This window comes from Myotis daubentonii, chromosome 4 (genome assembly GCF_963259705.1).
Source record: "Myotis daubentonii chromosome 4, mMyoDau2.1, whole genome shotgun sequence".
Lineage (NCBI taxonomy): Eukaryota > Metazoa > Chordata > Mammalia > Chiroptera > Vespertilionidae > Myotis > Myotis daubentonii.
Genome location: NC_081843.1, coordinates 90,643,394 through 90,669,481, shown reverse-complemented (window position 1 = coordinate 90,669,481; position 26,088 = coordinate 90,643,394). Strand labels below are relative to the sequence as shown.

The 26,088-nt window shown below is 45.9% G+C and overlaps 1 protein-coding gene across 2 annotated transcripts in view; it reads left to right on the top strand.

Moving 5' to 3' along the window:
- Window positions 1-26,088, top strand: part of MED10 (mediator complex subunit 10) — a 57,295-nt gene that overhangs the window by 26,063 nt on the left and 5,144 nt on the right. The window contains exon 4 of one of the 2 annotated variants that reach the window (XM_059694671.1): window positions 1,432-2,303. The exons of the other annotated variant lie outside the window; for it this stretch is intronic. Within the exon in view, the coding sequence (XP_059550654.1) occupies window positions 1,432-1,599 (168 nt within the window). The 3' untranslated portion in view covers window positions 1,600-2,303. Of the gene's footprint in view, window positions 1-1,431; window positions 2,304-26,088 lie in introns of those variants that run through there. 2 annotated transcript variants of the gene reach the window in all.

The window sequence follows — 26,088 nt, the reverse complement described above, 5'->3', positions numbered from 1 at the left end:
AATAAATATCAAAAATATAAATCTTTGTTTTACTATGGTTGCAAATATCAAAAAATTTCTATATGTGACACAGCACCAGAGTTAAGTTAGGGTTTTTCAAAATGCTGACATGCCGAGCTCAAAAGGTTCGCCATCACTGGTGTAGGAGAAACCCATTGATTGGTTCCTTCCTTCCTTCTTTCCTTCCTCTCTACAATCAATAATAATAATAAATACAAGTGGTCATGTGCAGACAGCTTCAAGCAATGACCTGACTCCATCCCTGTGGAATTACTTAGCACCTTCAAAGATGAGAGACACGTTCAGAAACAAACATACAACTGCTCTTCACATGTCCTGACATCACTCAGAATCAGGGTGAGATGCTAAATACAGGTGACTGTGTGCTGAGTGCTGAAGGATGTGAAGAGGGCAGGGACTCTGGAGTTCAACTGGAAATAAAGGGCAGGGGACAAGTGGTGGGTCAAAGGGAGTTTGGAAGAGCTTTGTGTAGGCATACAACATAAGAAGTGTCACTTCATTTATTGGAGCCAGATTCTGTAAGACAAAGGCTAGAAAGAAGCAGTTTCATTTCACAGATGGGAAACTAAAGTTATTGTAAGTTTTAGGCTCAATTTGGGTGGAAGGTTTATTTTGTAGACTGTCTCTCCATCCATCCATCCATCCACCCACCCACCTACCCATCCATCCTTCCATTCTTCTTTCTATCCTTCCTTCCATTCTTCATTCTTCCCCTCCATGCCTCCATCCATCCTCTTTCATAATTACTGGAAAACTAGACAGTACATTTAGAGGGTTTGCTGTGGTTTTTGAAGTAAAACAAAAAAAGACTCAGGGCCCCAGTGTGTCACCTGAGAGGACTAGCAGCTTCTGTTCAGAATGCCAACCTGTTTAGGTTCCTGCTGGCGTTGTGTTTCTCTCTATATATAGCCTGGCTCTTTTCATTCTTTATCTTCAGGGCCTTCATATATTTGTCGGAAGTATCATTTTTGATATAACTGATATATTTTAACATGTATTCAGTTAGAGTTCCTAATAGATCTACAAAGTCATGGTCCTTTCTATGGATTTAAACATTGAATACATGGTCAAAACTGAAGGCATTGAAACCATTCAAAGATGCCCACAAGGCCAGCCAGCATCAGACGATCCCCCTGTGTCCTTACTGATTCCCAGTATTAACCCAGGGTCTTTGCTGCTTTGAGACCATGGGATTTGGAAATCCTCCAAAGTGCAAGCCACTTGAACTGTATCCTGGTTTTAGTATTTCCCACAAAGTGATAGGCATGCGGGCATATATGTGGGTTCCATACAGAACCCTGGTTCCATCTGGTTGTCAACCCACCATCTCCAGAACCACTGTTCTCTATAGTGTTACAAAGCCTCTTTCCTGGCTCTCTAGGCCTCAGCACATCTCTCACCTTTCCCTAGATTCTCTCCTTGGAGCACCACCTCCTGCACAAAGTCGCAACCACATCTGATCTCTCCTCTCCAACAGGCCACTGGATTTCCTACCTGAGGACCATGAGAGGCCTCACTTCAGCAGGGATGAGGGATGCTCCCTTTTCTCCACCTGGAGCCAGCTGTGAAGGACACTAAGGCCACCTGTGTGCCCTGCCTCAACACACTTTGGTAGCAACGTCAACCAGGGCATCCTGTTCCTTCATTCCCACATCCTTTTTATTTGTGACTTGGTGATGTTTCCAGTGCCAGTTCAGGGCTCCGTGGTTCTCCCCTGGCACAGTGTGGCTGCTCATCTACCCATTCTGCAAAGGGATAATGGAAATGTCATACCACACCCCTGCTCAGAGCCCAGAGTGACACCTTCTAGCCCCTGGGATCTGTAGAATAGTTAAATAACAACAATAATGTGGTGCTTATGATGCTCCTGACACTTCTGGAATGATTTACAGATATATCAACTCATTTAATCATCAAAATAACTGCTTTGGACTAAATGTCTCTGTCCTCCTCAAATCCATGTGAAATCCTAATCCCCAATGTGATGGGCTTTGAAAGTAAGGACTTTGGGAGGTTATCAGAGTTAGATGGAGTCATGAGGTTGGGGCCCCCATGATGGAATTAGTGCCATTTAGGAGATGAAAGGACCAGAACTTTCTCTATCAGCCATGGTGGCTACAACCGGAAGGCAGCTGTCTAGAAGCTGGGAAGTAGGCCCTCACTGGACACCAGACCCACCAGATTTTTGATCTTGGACTTCCCCAGTTTCAGAACTGTGAGAAATAAATGTTTAAGCACTTATTTTATGATTTATTTTTGTGATAGTAGCTCAAACCAAGACAACAACCTAACAAGGAAAGTTATTATTACACCCACTTACAAATGGGAAACTGAGGCCCAGAGAGGTGAAGTGACTTGTACAAATGACCCAGCTTCTTAACTGGTTGAGCCCAGTCAGATCTGGTTTCAAACAATCAGACACTCAATGTCTTCAGATTGACACGTTCCACTTCCTCTCTCAGCCCAGCACCCATAGGACCCTCCCAACACAGCCTAACTAACTTTCCATCTCTGCTCTGACCATTCTCATGCTCTCTCATCTCTCCCCTTTCCCCTTATCCTCCATCCAGCTCTGCCCACCCCCTGCACCCAGCGCACCTTGCTTATCTTGTGAGTTACCCTCTCCTGAGACTATGTATGGGACAGGCTGTGAGCTTAGGAAGGCATGACACTTGTATATGTTTATTTATAATTTGTGTTCACAGTTCCTCACCATACCAATTATACTGCCTTATATATAATAATAACTCAATATATGTGGATTATCAAGAAAAAATTTGCTTCACACTGATTATACAAAAGGAGAAAGTGAGGTTATAGTTACAAAAGCAAAATGAAGTGGAAATCAAAGCAATTGTATGGATAATTCAAAAAGCAAAAAATCAGTTTGGGGGGGTCAATTATATGGATTTATCAGATGAGAGAAAAAAACCTAATTGGCCCAAGTGTTCCATTCTACTTTGGGTGGGTCAGAGGGAGCTGGAGTCGGAGGTTCGTGTGCCAAACTTGCCATCGAATTCTGGGATCCCATGTGGCTTCTTCGTGCTCTGGTTTTCCTCTGTGACTGAAGGGGCTGAAGGCTGAGCAGAGCTGGTTTGAGTTGCATAATCATCCTCCTGTCACTTGGTTTGTCTCAGCCTCTAACTCTCTGAAGCCTACACTTTGGCATTCATTTTATACCGTGTTTTCTTTAAATAGTATGAGTGTTGTCTCTTTCATGAGGTTGCCAAGTCTATGATGCCGAGGTCCAACTCCTGCTTTCTTGCCCCACCTGCCCACCTCCTTTCCTGGAGGTCACCCAGGAAAACATGGCACTGATGGACGGGACAGTGAAGTTACCACAGACTCAGTGTCCTGCCCAATGCTGTCACCTGCAGAGCGTCTGATGTAGTGAACCGGGGTTGGCCTCCATGTGGGTATTTTATTAAGAGCCTCAGTTCTTAAAGAAGCTCATGATCTTCCACGGAGACCATGAGCTTCTGTGGTGGTTACAAACACACCTCTGTCAAGGCTGTGGACAGCTGGCTCCATGGTGATAGCAGCTCACCTTCATCGCGCTCAGAACCAGGAGGGGTGGCCTGCCACAGAGGAAGCAGTGTATTATGGGGTCCATCTCTTTCTGGTACTTTTTAATAAAACACCTCTCTGGGTTGACTCATGATCTAAAAGAGAGAGTTATAGGAAAGTTCCTGCATGTATTGACTTTGAAGTGTTACAGCTAGAAATAGAAGATCGATTTTTTGAATCAACCTTAAAAAAAAAAGATTCCTTTTTTTAAAAAACAGCAATTCAGGAGATGACCACAGTCTTATAAGAGACAGGACTTTGAAAGAAACCTGCAGAGCATCAGTCCCAGGCTGACTGGCTGGCACATCCAGGTGGGCTATTTTGAGTGTGACGCTGGTCTTGGAGATGCTATCAAATTAGGATGATGGCCCTTATCCAATACTAACACTTCTATTTGGTTATTAAGCAGAGGGATCAGGAGCGAAGGGCTTAAGTAGTCTGAAACTTGCAAGGTTTAAGAGTCTGTTCAGTTTTCCCCTGGCCAGCCAGCCTTGTTGGAAGCATCCAGCTTCAAAGCCTGGTGAATCAGCGTTTGAAGACAGATCTGGCCTAATTTGGAGATTTTGACTCAGCCATCTGTGAACTTTAGCAATTTTCTCCTGAAGCTTTAGGTCACCTTTGGGTTTCATTCAAGTTCAAATACCAAGGGCAAAGGGAGGGTGGATGACAAACTCTTGTGAAGATTGTACAACCAGGAGTCTGAAATCAACTCATCTGCTGCAGGACTGAATTGCATCTTGTTTGCCTCTTGGCTTTCCTTTCCCAAGGGGGGGCGGGGAGTTGAGGCAGGAAGGAGGGGGAGGGCAGCGAGGGTTCAGGAAAAGGCGGACCTCCCTGGTGCATAGGAGGCATAACAGACCCCCTCAGAGCCCACTCCCAGCAGCCGGCGCCTGGCCAGCCCTTGGAGCTCAGCAGCCCGTTGCTGTGTGGGCTGACACGTTACTGTAAATCTCCAACTCAGATTTTGAGCAAGCGTTCAGCTGATGCTAAGTGCTTTCTGCTCTCAGCACAATTATGTATTTCTGAGAAATACCCAAAGCACCCTTTGAATGTGAAAATGGGTTAGATCAAACCTCCAAAGTGTACCTTTCTCCCGATCATCCCTTTTAATGTATCCATCGTTCCTGACAGTAAGGGGAAGTGTGCATTTAGCTTTGTGCTTTTATGTCTCCAGGCTGCTACTTGCTCGTTCAGGCTGTAGATACCCTTAAACAGAGAAACAATCGGTGGACATAAAATATTAATATTGTGTCCGTATTAAAGTACACTAAGCAGTAGTAAGCATGTGTTAGGCTGTCAGGAGGTATGGAATGTGAAATGTAAGTTGGGGTCTTCATTATCCCATGGACCGAAAGCCTTGCTAATGATGTGCTTCTCTTGTAGGCCTGTTGCAGAACATTTTAGCTGCAACGCTTTAGCGTTAGGATCTTCCCCTCAGGCTTTTCTGGTCTGAATGATTTCTTCCTGTATTTCCTCTAGGTAAAAACATCTTTGTTGATTTTTTTTAAATTCTAGAAAAAAATGTGTATTCATCTTAATGGGATTTAAGTGATGTAGAAACAAAAAAACATAACATAGAAAACGTTATAGGTTTATAATATTAATCCATCCAGAGATCTTTATATACATAAATATGTAATACTAGAGGCCCAATGCACAAAATTTGTGCAAGAGTAGGCCTTCCTTCCCCCAGCTGCTGGCACTGGCTACCCTCTGGCACCCAGGACCCGGGCTTCCCTCCAGCCACCAGCAGGCAACTGGGACCTGAGCTACCCTCACAGCCCTCGCTTCATCTGGAAGGTGGTCTGGAAGGACGTCCGGTCTAATTAGCATATTACACTTTTATTATAGATACTAGAGGCCCGTTGCATGAAGATTCGTGCAATAGGCCTTCTCTCCTCTGGCTGCCAGCACCAGTTTTCCTTTGGCACCAGAGACCCAGACCTTCACTCTGGCCACCACCTTCCATCTTCGCTCTGAACACAGTCTTCACTGTGGCTGGAGCCTTCAGTCTTTGCTCCTCGCTCTGGCTGGAGTCTTTAGTCTCCTGTAGCTCCTTCCGCCCCCCAACCTTCCCCTCATAGCTTGATTGCTGCTTCACCTGCAGACCTTGCTGATGGGCTCCTGGGTCCCAGGGGGCCGTCTTGCCTGTGGCCTGGCTTTCCTGGGGTCACACATGAGGGCCTGGATAGCGGCTCCCAGTGTCCCGCCCTGCCTGCAGTATGCAAATTAGCCGCCATCTTTGTTGGCGGTTAATTTGCATATCACACTGATCAGCCAATGGCGATGGTAACGAAGGTACGGTTAATTACCCTGTTTGTTTATTATTAGATAGGATTAAATATGTATACAATATTTATTATTATATTTAATTTTGTTATATCATACAAAGTCTTTTATTTTATATCTCTTTTTTTCCACTTAATGCATATTTAACTACTTTCTGTGAATGTATGTTACTATTTGGTAGAAAGTTATGTTACAAAAAGATAAACTAAAGATACATTATGGTATGTGTATCTATTCATTGGGCAGCATTAAATTAATTATAAATAATACATTGTTGAGAAAAACCAAGATGGCGGCATAGGTAAACACCTGAAATTGCTGCCTCGAACAACCACTTCAAAAATACAACTAAAAGACAAAACAGACATTATCCAGAACCACAGGAAGGCTGGCTGAGTGGAAATTCTACAACTAGAAGGAAAGAGAAAAACACACTGAGACTCAGAGGAGGTGCAGAAGTGAAGTGCAGAGGTATGGAGGCGTGTGCAGGAAGGGCTGGCAATGGAGGACGCCCGTGTCTTTTTCAATTGGGAGGGAGTCTCAAGCTCCCGACTGCTCTGAACTCCAGTTCCAGGTGAGTCTCTGGGGACCCAGACTCATACGGGGAGAAACTGGACTGTCTGGCAGCGGGCGGAACTTGAGAGCGGCTTTCTCTCAGAGGTGCTTGCAGCGATTACCACAGGACACTGAGACAGGACACTGACACCCAGGGGCCTCTTAGGACAGGGCTGAGGATCAGCCATAGCTGCTTGCTCCACTCTGTTGATTCCCTGAGACCCTGCCCCACCCAAGCTGCTAGCAGAGGCTTTTGCATATGAATGGGCTGGCCCTTTGAGATCCAAAATTACCTAACAAACTGCAGCTGGGTCAGAGAGACCCAGAACATCCAAAAGAAGGCCCAAGGCCCCACAGCAGCTTGCATTGCTTCAAAGCTGGGCCTCATCTGGGCACCTCCAAACCTCAAACAAGGGAGAGGAATCTGTAGATCTCTCCATAGCTCCTGCTGGGTAGCCTCAGGCAGAGGCTAAATTAGCACCTCCTTAGAGATCCAAGAGCCTGTGTTCCCAGTGGGCAGATTGGGACCATCCAGATTACAACTCCTCAGATCCATAAGGGACACACTCAGGGGGCAGACTCAGTGAGCACCAAAGCCCCACTGAAGCAAGTCTTGTCCCATAAAGGTGTCTTCAGCACAGAAGTTCTCCCACTGCAGACACAGCTGATTCTCACAGACAATTGGCCTGGAGGTCAATTCCTCCCAGTGATACCAACAACAATCAAGGCTTAACTACAACAAGACTATGCACACAGTCCACAAAGGGGTGCACCAAGAGTGTCCACCTCAGGTAATTGGGGAGGCTGAGCCACTGGGCCCTATAGGACACCTTGCAGGGGGGAAAGGGGTGTGTGTGTGGGGGGGGGGTGGGAAGAGACTGGACAAAAATCATACACCTATGATGAAGACATTGGAGGGGGGTAAGGGCAGAGGGTGGGGTGGGAACTAGGTGGAGGGGAGCTATGGAGGGAAAAAAGAGGAACTGTAATAATCTGAACAATAAAGATTTATTAAAAAAATAAATAATACATTGTTAAGTGGAACTATGATATTCAATGAATGAAATTGATATAAAGTTATTCATGAATAAAACATCAGGTTAGAATTTTCCCCACAAACCCCATGTATCTTATCTTATTTAAGATGACTTTGTCTTAAAACTCATGGACACAGACAATAGTAGGGTGGTTACCAGAAGAAAAGGGGGTTGGGGGGAGGTACAAGTGGCCATAGGGGTCAAATATATGATGATAGGAGACTTGACTTCGGGTGGTGAATATACAATGTAATATACAGATAATATATTATAGAATTGTACACTTGACACCTATATAATTTTATTAACCAATGTCACCTCAATAAATTTAATAAAATTTCAAAAAAGATGACTCTGCTTTGATTTAAAAACCACACTAAAACTCCTGCTTTGTTGGGAAAGCTTCCTTTGGCTGTCTTCACAGTGGACCATCCATAACACAGTGATCATTATTTCTTTGAATGACCCAGGTGTGAGTTCAAGGGGAGTCACTTTCCCACCTTGATCTCAATAGCTTGCTCCCCAGCCCCACCCAGCTGAATGATAAGGATGAGATGATGACAGTTAGTGGGTGTCATCCTTTGTAATCCCATTTTTAAGCTCTTTAGAAACTCTTGGGGGGAACTAGTTTTAACTCTAGATGAACTTTCTTTTTGAATAAATGTGAATTAAGCAATTTCAGGGAATAAAATGTTTGACAATGATTAGAGTGAGTATAAAAGCTTTAAAATTTTATTTGGGATGTTAAACTCCAAATGGAAATAATTTGATTTTCCAACATATCCAAGTGTGTAAAAGTTATATCTCATCCTCCATAAACTAGCAGATATTCCTGTTTGTTAAATGTGTTCTAAAATGTAGTCCCACCCCATTTTGTCAACCCCCGACCCTCCCCAAGTTGGTAACCACTGAACCACTCTTTACACAGCTGCTTAAGCCAAACATCTAGAAAGTGTTCTTGTAGAAGGTAGCTTCTGCCACAGACACAAATACTCCTGGAATCTCTGTAACTTATATTCATGAATATTTGCTTTTGCTCATTGGTTAGCAGGTAGGCTGAAGCTTTCTGGGATCTGATGCTCTTGGGTAAACTCACTGGGGCCCAGTGAGTGTCCATGAGTCTTCTCATCAGAGACCCAGGCTGGCAGAGCAGGCACTGCCTGGGGCATGCTTTTCTCATGGTGCAGGTAGACACTCAGGAAGGGCAGCAGAAGCAAGAGGTGCTCACTAAACCCTCTGATGTATCCGCACACTGTCATCCTGTGCACATCCCATTGGCTGGAGAAAGTCATGTGGACAAGTCCAAAGTGAATGGAGAGGGACATGTGCTCTCCCCTCAGGAGCCATGTTCAGGTAGGATGGATTAACTGGAGAAACCCTTGCCTAGTTCAAGTTCTGTTGCCTGTCTATCCAGAAGAAACCTCACCCTTGCCCTCTTCTCTCCACCTCCACCACTGCCCTCCACAACAAGCCACTATCTTCCTCCCCTGGGAGAAACCCTCTCTCTGCTTTCACTCTGCACCAGACCTCTCAGGTCCATTCTGCATACAGCAGCTGGAGAGATCTAAAAACACACAACAAAATGCAAAACAGGCCTTGTTACTGTCTTGCCTAACACTACCCTTTGACTTCTCATTACCCTTAGAGAAAAATCCATTCTTCTGCCATTGACCATAAAGCTTGATGGGATCTAGCTCCTGCCTGCATCCTGAAGTCATCTCGGGCAGCTCCCCCTCCCACACTCTCCAGCCACTCTATCCTCCTTCCTTCCTCCAGGACATAAGCTTGTTCTTGCTGTAGGGCCTTCACACCAGCTGTTCTCTCTGCGGGCAGCAGGCTCCTCCTGGTTTCTTTTTAATAAAACTCAACCTTTACGGAGACACTTTCATTAGACATCAGTCTAAAGCATTCTCTACATGACACTCAGAACAGCTGGTGAGTTCTTCTTTTTTAATTTGTTGATTGTTCATTGTCTATAATGCCAGCTCTCTCCCATAATGCCAGCTCAAGAGGGCTGGGCCCTTGGCACCTCTGTTTTCTAGAAGAGTCCCTACAAACCACAGGGAGTTGGTGGATATTGATGAATGAATTTTAAAGTTTCCTAATGGAGGTCAGGGCACAACACTGTCTTTTATTATTAACAAACTTAAAAAATGCACTACTTTAAGTGAATGTGTAGGTTGGGAGTAGAATATTGGTTCAATAGTTGATAGGGTATGGAATGAAAAGCCAGGTCACATGATAGAATGAGAAATAAATTCACAGGAAGGAAAGACCTAAGGACTTCCATAATGCGAGGTGTGCAGAGTGGGGGGAATAAAAAAAGCTCATGGGAGAAAACCAGGGAGCCCATGGGGTGGCTTCAGTTCTATTTCTTCCCAGCTGTGTCCCTGGCTATGCTATTTTATTCGATTTAACTTAATCCTTGACAGCCTTATGAAGTAGATGTTATACATATTTCATGAAGGAAGGAGTTGAGTGTGAGAGATTATATATAATTGGGGTCTGGCCCAATGTAGAAGTTCAGTAAGTGATGGCCCCTTACAAAATCTATGCCAAGTTCTCTGTGCTGGCCTTTGTAAGAATGTGATTTATTCAACCTCTAAAACCCTACAACCAGAAATAAAAAAGGAGTAATTTCTGAAATTAGAAAAATGCCTCTCCATGGAGGAATTCACCACAGGGAATCTAATCACAGAAGTACTCGTTACATTTAATGTGGTCCCCCGGGCAAAGACATGCAGATGTGGCTTTCTGTCATAGCTACACAGCCCGAGAGTGAGGGGCTGGTTTCCCACAGCTCACAATACAGGTGACACCGGTGTCACCCTGTGCTCTGTCGGGGGGAGGCCAATGGGGCAGGTCCTGCCAGGTTATCTGTTTGCCAGTCCCAAAGTTCTGGTGTTATGACGTGGTAAGGCCTGCCCAGGACTGTTCCTTTACCCCAAGGGGAGTTCCTACTGACTTCCTGGTCCTTTCCCAAGGGGGCTTATTATATTGATTTAAAGCGGTATATGTGATCATCAAAAAGTAAATGTTTACATATATTCAAACCGTTTTGTTTTTTTTTTGCTATGAATGGGAAAACCTAATGACAATTAGGAATTTCTATTTCAGGTTTTAAAAAATCTGAATCTTCCCCCCCCCCCCCCCCCCCGCTCAGTCTGCTTGAAAAAAGTCAATAAACTAATTCTTGCTTTTCTTGTTTATAATTATCTAGAGGCCTGGTGCACAAAATTCATGCACAGGTAGGATCCCCAGGCCTAGCTGGCGATCAGGGCTGATAGGTAGGGTGACCGGTGGGGCAATTGGGGGCCCTCACTTGTACCTGCCTTGGCTGGCCTGACACTGCCCACTTGCTGGCCTCACCCCCTGCTGCCACCGCTGGTCGGGGCCTATGGGCTGGCAGCAGATCCTGCATTAAGTGTCTGCCCCCTGGTGGTCAGTGTGCATCATAGCAAGCAGTCATTCTGCTGTTCGGTAGATTTGCATATTAGGGTTTTATATAAATAGACTAGAGGTCTGGTGCACAAAAATTTGTGCACTCGGGGGGATGGGGGGGTCCCTCAGCCCGGCCTGTGCCCTCTTGCAGTCTGGGACCCCTCAGGGGATGACCACCTGCTCGCTTAGGCCCGCTCCCCAGGGGATTGGGCCTAAGCTGGCAATCAGACATCCCTCTGGCAGCCTGGCAGCCCTCGGGGGATGTCCACTTGCCAGCGGGGAGCAGGCCTAAACTGCAGTCGGACATCCTTAGCGCTGCTGAGGAGGCAGGAGAGGCTCCCAACACCACCACTGTACTGGCAGCCATCAGCCTGGCTTGTGGCTGAGCAGAGCTCCTCCCATGTGAGAGTACCGTGACCACCAGAGGGCAGCTTCTGCATTGAGCGTCTGCCCACTGGTGGTCAGTGTGTGTCATAGTGATCAGTCATTCCCAGTCCTTCTGCTGTTAGGGTCATTTTCCATATTACCCATTTACTATATAGGATAGAAGCCTGGTGCACAGGTGGGGGCCAGCTGGTTTGCCCTGAAGGGCATCCCGGATCAGGGTGGGGGTCCCGCTTGGGTGCCTGGCCAGCCTGGATGAGGGGATGATGGCTATTTGCAGCTGGTCACACCCCCTTCAGGGTGGGGGTCCTGCTTGGGTGCCTGGCCAGCCTGGATGAGGGGATGATGGCTGTTTGCAGCTGGTCACACCCCCTTGAGGGTGGGGGTCCCGCTTGGGTGCCTGGCCAGCCTGGATGATAGGATGATGGCTGTTTGCAGCTGGTCACACCCCCTTCAAGGTGGGGGTCCCCACTGGGGTGCCTGGCCAGTCTGGGTGAGGGGCTGAGGGCTGTTTTCAGGCTGGTGGGCGACTGAAGCTCTCAGCCTCTCCTTTTTTCTTTTATTTTTTTATTCTCCTTTTTTCTTTTTCTTTTTTATTCTGGGATTAATTTACCTTCTATAGCTGTCACTGGAGCTGAGAGCAGGCTCCAGCTCTGAGGCCGTTACCGGCTGAAAGCAGGTACCTGGGGTTTGTTTAGATTCTATAATTGAAACTCTGTTGCCATCACTGGCCTCTCTAAGCTCTGAGGCCGCGCTGGCTGAAAGCAGGTTTCTGGGGTTTGTTTAGATTCTATAATTGCAACATTGTTTCATTCGGAGCTCAGAGCTGAGCTGCGGCAGGCAGGGAACTTTGACTTCATCCATCACTGGAGCAAGCAAGCCTTATGTTCATGTTCGTTTCAGCTGCCTGGCTGCCGGCCACCATCTTGGTTGGCAGTTAATTTGCATATCTCCCTGATTAGCCAATGGGAAGGGTAGCGAAGTTACGGCTAATTACCATGTTTCTCTTTTATTAGATAGGATTAGCCCAATTTCATGTAGGACTAACAATCCTACTGGAGGCTTGATTGCACACACTTTAAAATGAAATAATGGGGATGCAGAGAGGTTGAGCAAGCTGCTCAAGTCACACAGTGTTCAAGTGGCTGTAGGTGCAAGTTCTGGACTTTGGAATTCGGTTCCCCATGATGGCACTGAGAGGCCTGCTCTATATTAATTTGGTTGCTGCAGCAAATTACCACAAATTTAACAGCGTAACAATACAAATTTATTATCTTACAGTTCTGGAGGCCGGATGTCTGATGTGGGTATCACAAGGCTGTGTCCTTTCTACAGGTTCCAGGGGAGAATCCATCTCTTGCCTTTTCCAATGTCTAGAGGCCACCTGCACTCCTTGGCTTGTGGCCCCTTCCCCCATCTTCACAGCCAGCACGTGGCCTCTGTGTGCCTTTTTCCATGGTCACATCTCTCCAGCCCTTTTCTGCCTCCCTTTTGCATATTTAAGGATCCTTGTGATGATGCCAAGACTACCCAGGTGATCCAGGATGACCTCCTAATTTTAAGGCCAGGTGGTGAGCAGCCTTAATTCCATCTGCCACCTCAATTCTTTTTTGCTGTGTATCCTACCATACTCACAGGTCCCAGAGATCAGGATGTGAACAACATGGGGGAGTCCTCCTCCTGTCTACCATACCCTATACAGTGTTTCTGGAGGGAGCTGAGCCGCTAAGGCAGGAACCAAGCCAGGTGTCTCCAAATAGACCCCTGGTCTCCCCTCCCACTTCTGAAAAGAGAGGCTTTTAAAAAGCTTGTATTTGCTCAGCATAAGGGGGTGGGGAGGGGGGGCGGGGACCAAAGCACCCAGTGCCTATCCTCACATCTTATTTGACTTTCACAAAAAATAGGAAAAGTAAATGTGTGAGACATTGTCTATTCAAAGTACTTTCTTAAAAGTGACTTCTGACAACTGTCATTAAAAGGATATAGACACAGTATAAAAACCCCACATATCTAATATAAAAATTACTTCATTTCCTATGCTTTGCCACTGGTTAAAAGAAAAAAAAAAAAAAAACCCAAGCTCTTTTTCTACTCTGAGCTTGTGTGATCCTTGAATTCATATGACTTATGTCCCTGCTGGTCCTAATGCTTTATGTATACAGTGCCCGGTGGAGTCAACAATAAAAGCACAGAAAATACTTCTAAAGTCCACAGATTTCCGTTCAAAGACATCACTGCAGTGGGAACAATTATGCGCCAGCTTTGGCTATTTCTTGTGCTTTGTCCATGAGAACAGTGTTCTTTCTCTCTCTCTCTCTCTCTCTCTCTCTCTCTCTCTCTCTCTCTCTCTCCCTCCCTCCTCCCCCCAAGCTCTGCAAACCATAAATCATGATTCAGATCTAGCTGTATGAAACAGCAGCCACAGCCTTTTAGAAACAGCTATCCTGCCTTTTGTCTCTGCACCTCACCACCTCAGGGTATTTTCTATCAGAGTGAGGATCCACCTGGAGGGGGTTGGAGATAAGAGATAAGAGTGGAGGAGGGGGATGGGCTCTAACACAGCTCTGCAGTTGGTTGGGGGGGAAGGTCTCCCACTCAAGTCCACTCAGACCTGGATTTCAGTATTATTGGGTCCTTTGTAATATTTGTTTATTTTATGCAATTTAAAACAACATTCTTGCACACAAGGGTTCACAGCTTCACCAGGCTGCTGGAGAGAATGCTCTGCTGCAACAAAGGTTGAGAACTGCTGGTGTAGGGAAAGTGTGTGAGAGAGAGAGGAGTTAGTGCTGCCTGGGCCAGGACTTGGGGGGCAGGCAGCTCTGAGACTCCTCGAGCAACCAGACTTTGCTGTTTTCTGTAGTCCAAGCTCTCCTTGCCTTTGCAATGCAGCAGCCTGTGGGAGCACCTTTTGGGGTGCTCTCTACTAAGGACCATGAGAGGTTGCCAAGCTGGAAAGAGCACCACCCTCCTCCCCAGGGAATGAATAACACTGAAAGGAAGAGGGCAGAGGGCATCTGTACTGAGGGAGATTGACTTTGGTGATGAGATTCTGTAAAAGCCTATGCAGGAGAATGAGGAAAGGAAGAATTCGGTGCCATCTCAGGAGGATGCCATCCTGGGGGAGGTAGGGTCTTGCCTTCACCTTGAAGGTTGGTTTGCTTCAAGGTCTGAGGGAAGGACATTTCATATGCAGGGGAAATAGGCTCAAAGTCAGAGCTGGTGTGTGTGTGTGTGTGTGTGTGTGTGTGTGTGTGCAGCCACCTAGAGTGTTTGTGAGTGCATGGACGTATGTGTCCCTGTGTGTGCATGTTTTCATGTGTGTGTGCACACATATGCATGCCTGCATGTGAGCATGTGTGTATGTGTGTGTGTGTGTGCGCGCGCTATTTGTGAAAAAGTCCAGTGAGGGGAACCAAGAGCTGAGCTGATATTCTGGCGGGAGCTTGGGAGGCCTGAGATAAGGGGTGCATGAGGGGAGGCTGAATCATTTGGCCCCAGCCCTGGAAACTGCTTATCGGCTACTATTTAATTACTTCATGGCCATCGTTGAGTCCCTGCCCCACACTAGACATAGGAGGTCTGGAATTTCTCCATCGCCTCCATAGTGCTCAGACCATGTCATAGTGTACAATAAAAACTCTTTAAGAGCAGTGCTTCAAAGGAACATAGGAGTACATGCATGTGTGGGCAGTGCTAAATTGTGCACACGGGCTGGGTGTGTACTGAACATAGAGGCTGGGGATCAGGAAACATCAAGAAACAAATTTTCAGACTTTCTTATTCTCCTAGCTCAGTTCTGTTGAGTTGTCCTTTCTCTCTGTTGGACCCCGAAGCTTCCTACCTCCCAGCATTTGCAGAGTCCAAACCTGACCTGGAGAAGCAAGGGCACAGCTCCCCATGGCCCATCACTGTTTTGTGTATGTGTGCACACACGTGCAGGAAGTCATAGGTACCTATGCTTCAGAAGAGCTTGTGTATTGTTGAGTGAATGAATGTGTGAAGAATAAGATGTCTGCATTCAGAGTGAGAAGGCTGTGACTGGGACAGCCGTGGGCAAACTATGGCCTGCGGGCCGGATTCGGCCCATTTGAAATGAATAAAACTAAAAAAAAAAAAGACCGTACCCTTTTATGTAATGATGTTTACTTTGAATTTATATTAGTTCACACTAACACTCCATCCATGCTTTTGTTCCGGCCCTCTGGTCCAGTTTAAGAACCCATTGTGGCCCTCGAGTCAAAAAGTTTGCCCACCCCTGGACTGGGAGAAAGTGAGAACCTCCCTTCTCTGGGGGATTAAACAGAGGATGCTTGTGGGTAACTCAGGCTTAGCTGGTTGAAGGTTTCATGGGCTCCCTCCAGCCAATCTGTGCATAATTATTCTGTGATCCTGTGAAAGTCATACCTGTTGGTAAATGTTACTTTTGCAGGGCGACAGGTAGATGAAAACATTTATGACTCTCCAAATTAGTCATTGAATGTTTACTTAATGAGTCAGAGCATTTTGGGTGTGGGCAGTCTGGCCCTGTGCAGTCCCCCTATGGGGGGATGCCTGTGTCCTCTCACAGTTGACTCAGTTCTCACAGTTTACATTATTTCATGTTAGATGTTTTTAAGAAGTGGTAAAAAGGCTGAGCTGTGTGTAAGAGCTCCAAGAAAACAGAGAACTGTTAATAAAGCATCAGACAGGAGATCAAGTAGGCCAGAAGACTTAAAGGCAACTCCCTTGTGCCCAGAAAGGACAGAGACCACGGAGAAATGAGCAGAGAGCCATGTGTCCCACTGCAGAGCAGAGGCCTTGGCTGATCAGATGGAGGTTCGGCTGTGAATAATCAATCATGTGTAGGAAAGAGGGAAGAGCTGCCTTAGGACATGTGTCGCAGCTGTGAGCTCTGCCATGACCACAGCCGCACATGAATCTCCTTTTTTCTTGTTTTTCAAAAAAGAAACTATTTTCTATAGGCTTGGTTTCCTCCTTATGATGAATAGCAAGCCACAAGGGCAGGCTTTTGGGAGAATTTGCATCTATCTTCTGATACAAAACTCTGGGCTGGTTTTACTGATATCTGAGCATGGCTTAATTAGGTGTGGTGCCTAGAATGAATGGCATTTTTAATTATATTTAAAATGAGTAACTGTGGAGCTTGGAAACATATTTTCAAAATTCTCCACCATTGTGAGGTGGGATCCATGTCCCTGCCCCTTAAATGTGGGTTCTGTGTTGCTTGGACAGTAGAGCACAGTGGGCCCAGGCTAAGAAATGGGTAACTCCTACTTTCTGCCTCTTGGGACCCTTGGTCTAGGACCCCAGCCACCATTCTGGAAGGAAGCTTAAGCCACCTTGTGGAGATACCCACATGGAGAGGACTTAGTAGCCAGCACCAACTTGCCAGTTCTGTGATGTGCCATCTCGAAGTGGATTCCATTGAGTCATGGCAAATGATGCCACGTGAGGCAGGGCCAAGCTTCCCTGCTGAGTTCTGCTCAGCAAAATAGTGAACAAAATCAATTTGTTGTTGTTTTAAGCCACTGAGCTTTGGGGTCATTTGTTCTGCAGTAACAGATAACTGAATCTCATTTATGAACAAGTATAATGACATAGAAGGATGTAAACCACAGTTATTTCCAGATCTTTTGTTACTGGAGTGAAAGCTCCATGATTTTGGTAGTTAGATACAATCAAAGGTTAGAAGCCTCAGGTTTCTTATCTGTAAGACAATGGTGTCCATCTTATGTTTATGTTTGAGGATGAAGTTAGATATGCAACGTGGCTAGTGATTTCCTTGTCAGAGGGCACCCCACAAAAAGGTGGGTTTCTTTCTCCCTCCCCCCGCTCTCTATCCCCAGGAGATGGTGGATTCTTTTGGTTTGTTTTCAGAAGTGACCTAGATAGATAAGAACTTGGTGATAGTAATTGCCAGGCAAGAGGAAAGGGAGACCCAGTGTTCAGGGAAGGGCCAGAAACCATCTTTTGCACAGTTTGGATTTAAAAAGCACACACATCAATTGTGTTTCAACAAAAGGAAACAGAAATACAAATATTCTTACAGAAGTGGCCTAGAGGTGGAAGAAAAAAAAAATGCACTTTCCAAAGTTGAATGAATTTCCAAAAAGATCAGGTCTTAGGGCAAAACACAGGCTTTAAGTTCTTAGATTTGTTTTTTATAGGGACACTGCCTCTGAGACTGGAATCAGCAGGGGGCCTACCTCCCCCTCCCTGGGCTGCTGGAGGCATATGCCCTCCTGGCCTGAGTGGCCTTAACTCCAAGCACTCTTGTTCGCATCAGACTGTTATACAAACCTTAGCTGCAGTGAGGTGAGCAGACGCTTTGAGAATCAGACACCTCATGAGGAAAAATCTAGGAGCCAGTCTCATTCTGAGCTGGCAGGATCACTCATCTGTTGGTAGAGGAGGCAGGAATGTGCCTGTCCACTCTCGGCTTGCCTTCCATCTTCCTCAGCCAGTGGCAAGGTGTGACTGTAGTATGTTGCCTCAAAACACTGAAACATTCACAAATTATTATCTTTTCTTCCAGCCGCAAGGCTAGATAATAATTATAGAACTTGATTTACATTTTATTTCATTTACATATTGGAACTTGCACTTGAACCCAAACCCCAATGCAGAAGGTCTTGACTCTGGGCAGGTCAGTCAGGGCCAGTGAGTGGGAATGGAAGAGAGATCATCAATACCTTGTCTAAGGCTTAGGACTGTCCATCAGTGGTGGTCCACTTGGGAGTCAGTGAGCGAGAGGTGAGGACTCTGACGGGTCACCAAGTGACAGCTTCTGGTTCCATTGTCCTGGAAATTATAGATGGGCATTGATTAGCTTGGAGGCAGTTTCAGTGCCTGACCTTCGGATGTAGATGTAGTGTCGCTTTCTTCCTCCTCATTCCCACCTTCCTTTCTGTGTGAACCCCTCCCTAGGGGCTGCTGCTGGGTGTGTGGATGCTGAGCTTGCTGTGCCCAATTCCCTTTGCCCAGCTCAAATTGGAGCAGATGCCAGTTGGAAAAATGAATTGAAACCGGTAATACGACATGAGTTATTGAATTGTTTTGATGGACTCCCAGCCTAATACAGTCCCACCTGGCAGCCACAGCCACAGCTTTGCCTGGCTGCATACTAGCCTTGGGTTGAGCTATAACACAGTCCCTCCCTGCTCCAGGGCCTGCTCCTGGGCCACTCTCTGCATCCCTGGCGAATAGTATGTCAGGCAGGCTGGAGGCATGCTGGCACAAAGCTCTTCTCTTGTTCCTACTAACCCTGCAGACTGCTTGCCTGCTCTACAATCACTTTTCTAGCAATTCAAAGCATTTCAGATTTCAGACATCAACATATTGGATACAAAGGGCAACAGTTGTCCCTAGAAAGGTGTCAAGATTGTGAAGAGTGAGAGTTTTTACCCTATTGGAAAGTTCACAAGTTCGCCTGTCAGTTTCTTTGAGGCTGGTAGAAGACACAACACTCCTGGCTCAGAGACAAAGGAGTTCATTAAATGCAGCACAGCAGTTCTTGAGTTGTCCCCAACTCTCAAGGCATGAAGCAGGCAGGACTGGATGGATGCCTGTGTACACATTAGGTGTATTTGACCTGAGGTAACTAAAGCTTAGGGGACCTCAATATTTTCATAATGGGCAGGGAGCAAGCCTTCCCTTTGCTTTGGATGGAGAGACTATTTGTATAGAGGGTTTCTCAACCTAGGAACCAGGAACATTTTGGGATGAATAATTATTCACTGTTGGGGATGTTTCTGTGAATTGTAAGATATTTGGCAGAATCTCAGGCCTCTACCATCAAACGCTATCAGCATCCCTACCCCACTTATGACAAGCAAAAATGACTCCAGACATTGCCAAAATCATGCCTGGTTGAGAACCACCGTTATGTATTTCATTTACAGATTGGAACTTGCACATGTATTCTCTATTCAAATATCCTTGAGAAGAAAGGGCATTCTTACAATAAAGGTCAGTTAGTGCGTCTGCTCACAGGGCATTTGGAAACATGAAAGACCCATGGAGAATGGTCTCGCAACAAAAGGCAGGTGTGTGCCCTGTTACTTGGGAAGGACTAGACAGCAGTGCTGCCCAGCATGTGGTCCATGGCCTGAAAGTGGACTTAAGACACCTTCATGAGCTGTACACTCATCCCCAAACACAAGACATACCTTTGCTGCTATAGATGAAGGGAAAGTAATTCATAGACTTTTATTTTTACCTGTGATTAAGGCCTACTTATTATTACCCTGCCAAGTGTTTAAGGGCTAATAAAATCTGGCATTAAATCAGAGATGTACCAAATGACAACATGCCAAATGATAAAATTCAACCGCCAGCTGAGTTCTGCCATCATAGGCTAAATTGCTAGGATATAAGAATAAATTTGAATCTTGTTAAAAATGTGATCATTATTAATTTTGGTGGTCAGATTTTAAGTTTGATAGATTGCCTCTGCGATCATCTTACCGTGAACATTTGGGTGTAAGGTACTTGCTCTCTTTCCATTGACGATATTAGAGCAGATGCAGGACCAGCATGGATGCTGCTGAGCAAGGCCACTGCAGTGAAGGTGGTTTAGTGGCCCCAGGAAGGTGATTTTGGCAGCACTATGTTTTGTGATAATAAATGTAAATTTATGCTTCATCAGATTGACAAAATTTTAACACATGAAAAACTTTAGAAGATTTCACTTCAACTTCTAATACATGATTTTGAAATTCATTCAGATAAGGACAATAAATTCAAGTGACATGATTGGTGCATTATGCTGGCACTTCTATGCTGACTGGATATGATGGTAGGCTACGCATCATGTGACTGTTGAACATTCACAAGTTTAGGGATCCTGCAATGACATGGATATAGGAACTTGGCTAATTTCCTTTCAAAGGCTAAATATCAGTCAAATAACAGACTGGGGGAGACATTGAATGTTTAACCCAGCTTGTTGAGAATTAATTCAGGCTAAGAAGCCTCGCTGCCCCCCAGGACCAGGCACCATGGCCAACCTCCTACAGCAGTTGTTGCTGTCTTTCACTTTTCTTGAGTTGCTCAGTGCTCTTCAGGCCTTCAGGTGATTGGATGAGGGCCAGCAACATTGGGGAGGACAACCTGCTTTACTTAATATGCCTATACAATTGTTAATCTCACCCTAAAACACCTCCACTTACCCAATTTAAATAATGTTTGATGAAATGCCTTGGCACCCCTTGGTCAACAAAATAGTAGAAAATCATATTTAAACCATAGTGTATGTATCCTTAAGTTTTCATATTGGATTTGGGGGGGGGATTATAATAGCTTAAATGCCAATACTACACACTGAAGGGTTAACAAAAACATGGGGAGACTATATTATAAAGTTAAATTAATAGTAGTTTATCATTAAAGTCAAAGGAAGCAACCATGCTTCAGAGTTGTCTCCCAGGAGGTTGTTGATGCTAGGACATTTATCCATGGATTCCCATCTCCAAACGGTTGTCCTGGTGCCCTGCTTTCCCCACTTCCAGATTATGTTTGCATATAGTTCCGCAGCATTGTGCAACTTGGGGATGTGGAGAGACACTTGGCCGTGCTTGGCCTGGAAGCACTTGCAAGTGTGAGTGGAGCTGTCCACCTCAGTGGTACTGAAGTTGCAGGAATTGAGAGGATGTTGTGTGTTATTCATCCCAAGGATCTACTTACTACATAAGTGCAGTAAAACTACTGGGTTGTTTTTAAGATTATAGGACATAGTTTTATAATACAATGGAAATGTCTGTGAGGACATAGGTTTTTGTCTATTTTTTTTATGGCTATATTTTCAGTGCCTGATATATAAAAGAAAACAATACATTTTTGTTGAATGAATAAATATAAAATCAAGTGTATAGGTTCACATTATCCTATATAATAAACAGGTAATATGCAAATTAACCCTCACACCCTCACAAGATGGCTGCCTATGACCAGGCTGGCAGAGGGGTTAGTGAGGGACGACCAAACGACTGAACAGTAGGCTGCATGGGGTGACCAGGCCAGCAGGGAGGTTAGTGAGGAACGACAAAATGACTGAACAAGCAGGTTGTGTGGGGCAACCAGGCCAGCAGGGGATTAGTGAGGGACTAACAAATGAGTGAACAGCAGGTTACGTGGGGCAACCAGGCCAGTGGGGCGCCCTGAGGGGTGACCAGGATGGCAGGGAGGCAGTTGGGGGCAACCAGGCTGGCAGGGGGATCAGGCCTAAAATGGCAGTTGGACATCCCCCAAGGGGTCCTGGAGTGCAGATGGTGCAGGGTGGGCTGAGGGGAATGCCCCTGTGCATGAATTTCATGCACTGGGCCTCTAGTCTACACTAATAAAAGAGAAAAATGGTAATTGGCGTACGGCGATACCCTTTTCATTGGCTAATCAGGGCTATATGCAAATTAACTGCCAACTAAGATTGGCAGTTAACTGCCAACAAGATGGCGGTTAATTTGCATATGTAAGCACAATGCAGGGAGGCGAAAGGGAAAGCAGGAAGAAGTCCCCTGCCACTGACAGTGATCAGAAACCCAGGGGGGAGCTAAGAGCTGGGGGGCAGGGCAAAGGCGGCCCTGGGGCCGCCTTTGCCCTGCCCCCCAGCCATGATCGGAGAATCAGGTGCCTTTTCCGCCCTGGCCAGTGATAGCAGGAAGTAGGGGTGGAGCCAGCGATGGGAGCTGGGCATGGTCGAAGCTGGCAGTCCCAGGAGCTAGGGGTCCCTTGCCTGGGCCTAAAGCGAAGCCCACGATCGCGGGGCCGCTGCAGCTGCGGGTCCCCGCTGCCCGGGCCGGACGCCAGGGGTGGAGCCTGCAACCGCGGGGAGCTGGGGGTCCCCTGCCCAGGCCTGACACCTCTGCCGGAGGCCTCAGGCCTGGTCAAGGGGCCGATCCGGTGATTGGTGATTGGAGGGTGATGAGGGTCAACTCCTCTGGCCGAGGCGTCAGGCCTGGGCAAGGGGCAGAGCCAGCAATCGGAGGGGCCTGGGAGTCCCCTGCCCAGGCCTGACGCCTGGGCCAGAGGCATCAGGCCTGGGCTGGGGGCAGAACCAGTGATGGGGGGAAATGAGGGTCCCCTGCCCAGGCCTGACGCCTCTGGCCCAGGCGTCAGGCTGGGCAAGGGGCTGATCCTGCGATTGGAAGGTGATGGGGGTCAACGCCTGAGGGCTCCCAGTATGTGAGAGGGGGCAGGCTGGGCTGAGGGACACTCCCCCCCCCCCACACACCCAATGCACGAATTTCGTGCACCGGGCCCCTAGTCCTTTTATAAAAGAAATAATAAGGTGTTTCATGTTTCTAAGAAGTAGTCTACTTCAACAGTTTGTTCCTGTTTTTTTTTTCTCCTTGAAAGAAAAAATAGGGAGTGAATGGTGGACCACAAGTTCTTCTGCTCACCTGGAAGCAACTACTCTAGACCACCCCATTGGTAGGACTAGTACTGAGCTCTGAAAAGAGTCTTTGCCTAGGGTTGGTGATCTTGGGAACTGAGGCAATGAGATACAAGAAGGGACAAGAGAGGATCATTAAAAAGGCTTAAACAAGGGCAGTGGGGATGCTCACTTTGCTATTTCATTTTTATGACCTGATTTTGTGATAATCTGACTCTGTAAAGTTTAATCAGAATGTGAACTGGAGTAGCTTTGCCTTATTTTTAATCTTGACTCCTCTTTCTCCCTTGGGTTGTAGATGGAAATTGTTCAGTGCACAGGCCAGTGGGATAGTAATGCATCCTTTTCCAAGAAGGACTTTGTGTAAGCTTAAATGAGTTTATTCAATTAGTATGTGGGATATGATTTCATTTAAGTAATAAAAGCTGCAGCTGCTTTAAAGGAATGAAGTTGTATTGCACTTGACATTCAATCTTCAGCTGCACCAGCACAGGTGCCCCATTCCATTGATGCAGGGCTCCTGGAGGGCCTTCCTTGGGAAGGGAAATCAGCCAGGAGACAAATGAGCCTTCCTGGCTCTCATACTGCACATGTTGGCTCTTCCCTAGCAGAGGTTGGAAGTCATAGATTTCATTACTGCAGTGCATTAAGGGCCAAGGGAAAAAAATCCAATTTACTGCTGCCTCAGTGACTTTGTATTTTAATCAAATGGATACGAAAGAGTCATTAACTGATGCTCAGACTGATTAAAATTCCAGTGAGAAGGAAAATAAATAAGATTGTGACACAGCCTTAGAAGGTCACTCTCTTCCTGGCATCCTGAACCCATAGGGGCTCACATTGCAATTGCTACCCATTTGTTTACTGAGCACCCATGACTGTTGTGGACAGCAGGAGTGGGAAGCCAGATCACCATCCCTGCACTCAGGGCCCTTGCCACAAAGATGGTGCCTACCCCTCCTGGAGTAATCCAGTGAGTGGATTGTATAAATCTTCAATGCGCTGATAAAGTTTCCTTTATCCTGCACCCTGGAATCTTGTTTTAAAATCACAGGAACTTTTAAAGATGTGGCAACAGTAGTGATTACCTGTGTATTTTCAGGGTCATTGGAGACGAGAAAGAAAACAGCTAATGCATTCAAAAGCCCTCTGAAAGCTATGAAGTGCTTTCAAATTTAGCGTGCCTGTTATTATTATCATTACTAGAGGCCTGATGCATGAAATTCGTGCATGGGTAGGGTCTCTAGGCCTGGCCGGAGATCAGGGCTGATCTGTGGGGTCACTGGTGGGGTGATGGGGGTGGGGGTGGGGAGGCTGCTGGCACTGGCCTTGGCTGGCCTGGCGCCTGCAGGATCGGGGCAGCTCCTGCTTGCCTTTTTGGATACCATCTTGAAAGTCTGTGAAATTACCCCTAACCCTTCCCCACTGCCTCTGAGTCTGTAGTTGTCTTGGTTTGGAGTTTTTAGCTTAAACCCAAGTCTGGGGTTGTGATTTCTCTGTGGTGATCACACATCAGGCAAAGGGGCACTTCCTTTTGGAGACCTATCCCCAAATCTCCCGTCTTCCTCAGGGGGACCACAGGCCTCTTGTATTGCAGGATTTGATGTAACTAACCAGTGCCCACCTCATCATTTTTCTAGTTAAAAATTATATTACTAACTGGAGTCTTGGTATTTTTATTTTTTGAAAGAACACCAAGGTAATTGAGATTGTAAAAACTCTCATGTGGGGACTCTGGTGGTGACAGAGAGGAGAGAGGCTGCTGGCCCACCCCAGCTGCTGCAGCTGCCTCCCTTCCAGAGCCAGGAGTGACCTGGGACAAGCCCTTTTGGACCATAGGTGATGAATTAGATTGTTGCAAGGAGGAAGAAGAGCAAGAGGGGGAGAAAAAGCTGTTGCAGTCAGAAGGGATATTCTGTTGTAATCTCATCCCAGCAGCAGAATATCTATGCTTCTAGGTTGAACCCTCATGCTAAAGGGTATGCCAGCTGAAGTCTCTTGGCAGAGACACACTGTGCAGGAAGGGTATGGCCACAGGCCCTACTAAGATTGCTCAAATATGGTTGAGTCTTACATTATTTTTTTTTGTCATAATAGCAGTTCAAACTCATAGTAAAATGTTTTCTAATAGTAATAATTGAAAATTGCAAGCACTCATATCATGCCTACTGTGTGCCAGGCATTGTTTTGCATGCTTCATGTACATTAGTTCAGGAGTCCTTGCTGCATGCAGCTGCATGCTGATGATCTGCACATGCCCAAGGTCACAGGGTGTCCTGCAGTAACATCCCTCAGAACAACCTCTTTAGATAGTGCCTCAAACCAGAACATTGCACAGTTGTACAAGCACACATGTAATATGCACACAGTTTGTGAAACTTGCACTTGGTCAGGTAATATCCTTGGGATAGCTTTTTATGCCAGAACATAGGACATTTCTTACCCTTTTCAAAAGTTGTATAAAGTTGCATTGTACAGATGTGGCAAAACATATTTAATTATTGCATATTTTTGTGGTTTCCAGTTTGTATTTTTCCTTATTATAAACATTGCTAAAGTGATATATTTCTCTGTAAACCTTGAAAATGTCTCCAAAAAATTCTTAGAGCTAGAATGAGTTGGTCAAAAGGCACATGACTTTAATTGTTTAAGCAATATTACTAAGTTGTCTTTTCAGAGTTGGCAAAAATGTATACTCCTACCTGCTTGCCTATTTCTCCATATTCTGATTGACATGTGGCATGCTTTATTAAATCAGAATATCATTTTTAGCCCTCCCCCCAAATTTTCTCTGATCCCAGGTCTCTACACCAATCTCAAATACTAAAGTGTCTAAATCTCCCAGATGAATGCTCTTGGGCCTGTATCTTCTGAAGAATGCAATGATTTGTGTACATGATAATCTTAGACCTGTCTCTTATTGGGATGCTGCAAGGCTGTGATTTGGCCATTTGGTAGAAGCCTGTTCCTGCAGGGATAGGTTGAGGCAGGTAGTTCAACCTTTGAGACATCTCCTAAATCTTTGAATACACCCCCAGAATGGCATCTCTAGAGTCTTGAGCTTTCTGGTGAAATTATGGTTGAGGGTATTTCAATTGGTGGGGAGAAGCTCAGTAGGGAGGGTGGAGGTTCTGTTTATTATATATCTTCTTGTCTGAAACCTGAGAGCAGAATTATGGTAGATGTCTCAAGGAGAAATCACCCTGGTCCTGTCCCTGCAGCCATGTGGGGATATGGTTGACTGGCCTTTCTCTCAGCCAGTCTCCCAAGAAACCTTGCAGGATCAATCAGATGGCTTGGTCAGCCACACTGAGAGTGGTTCTAATTTTTAGGGGTAGACTCACATTAGCCAAGCTAGTAGGACTGATGTATAAAACCAGCAGGCTGATTTGTTTAATTCAC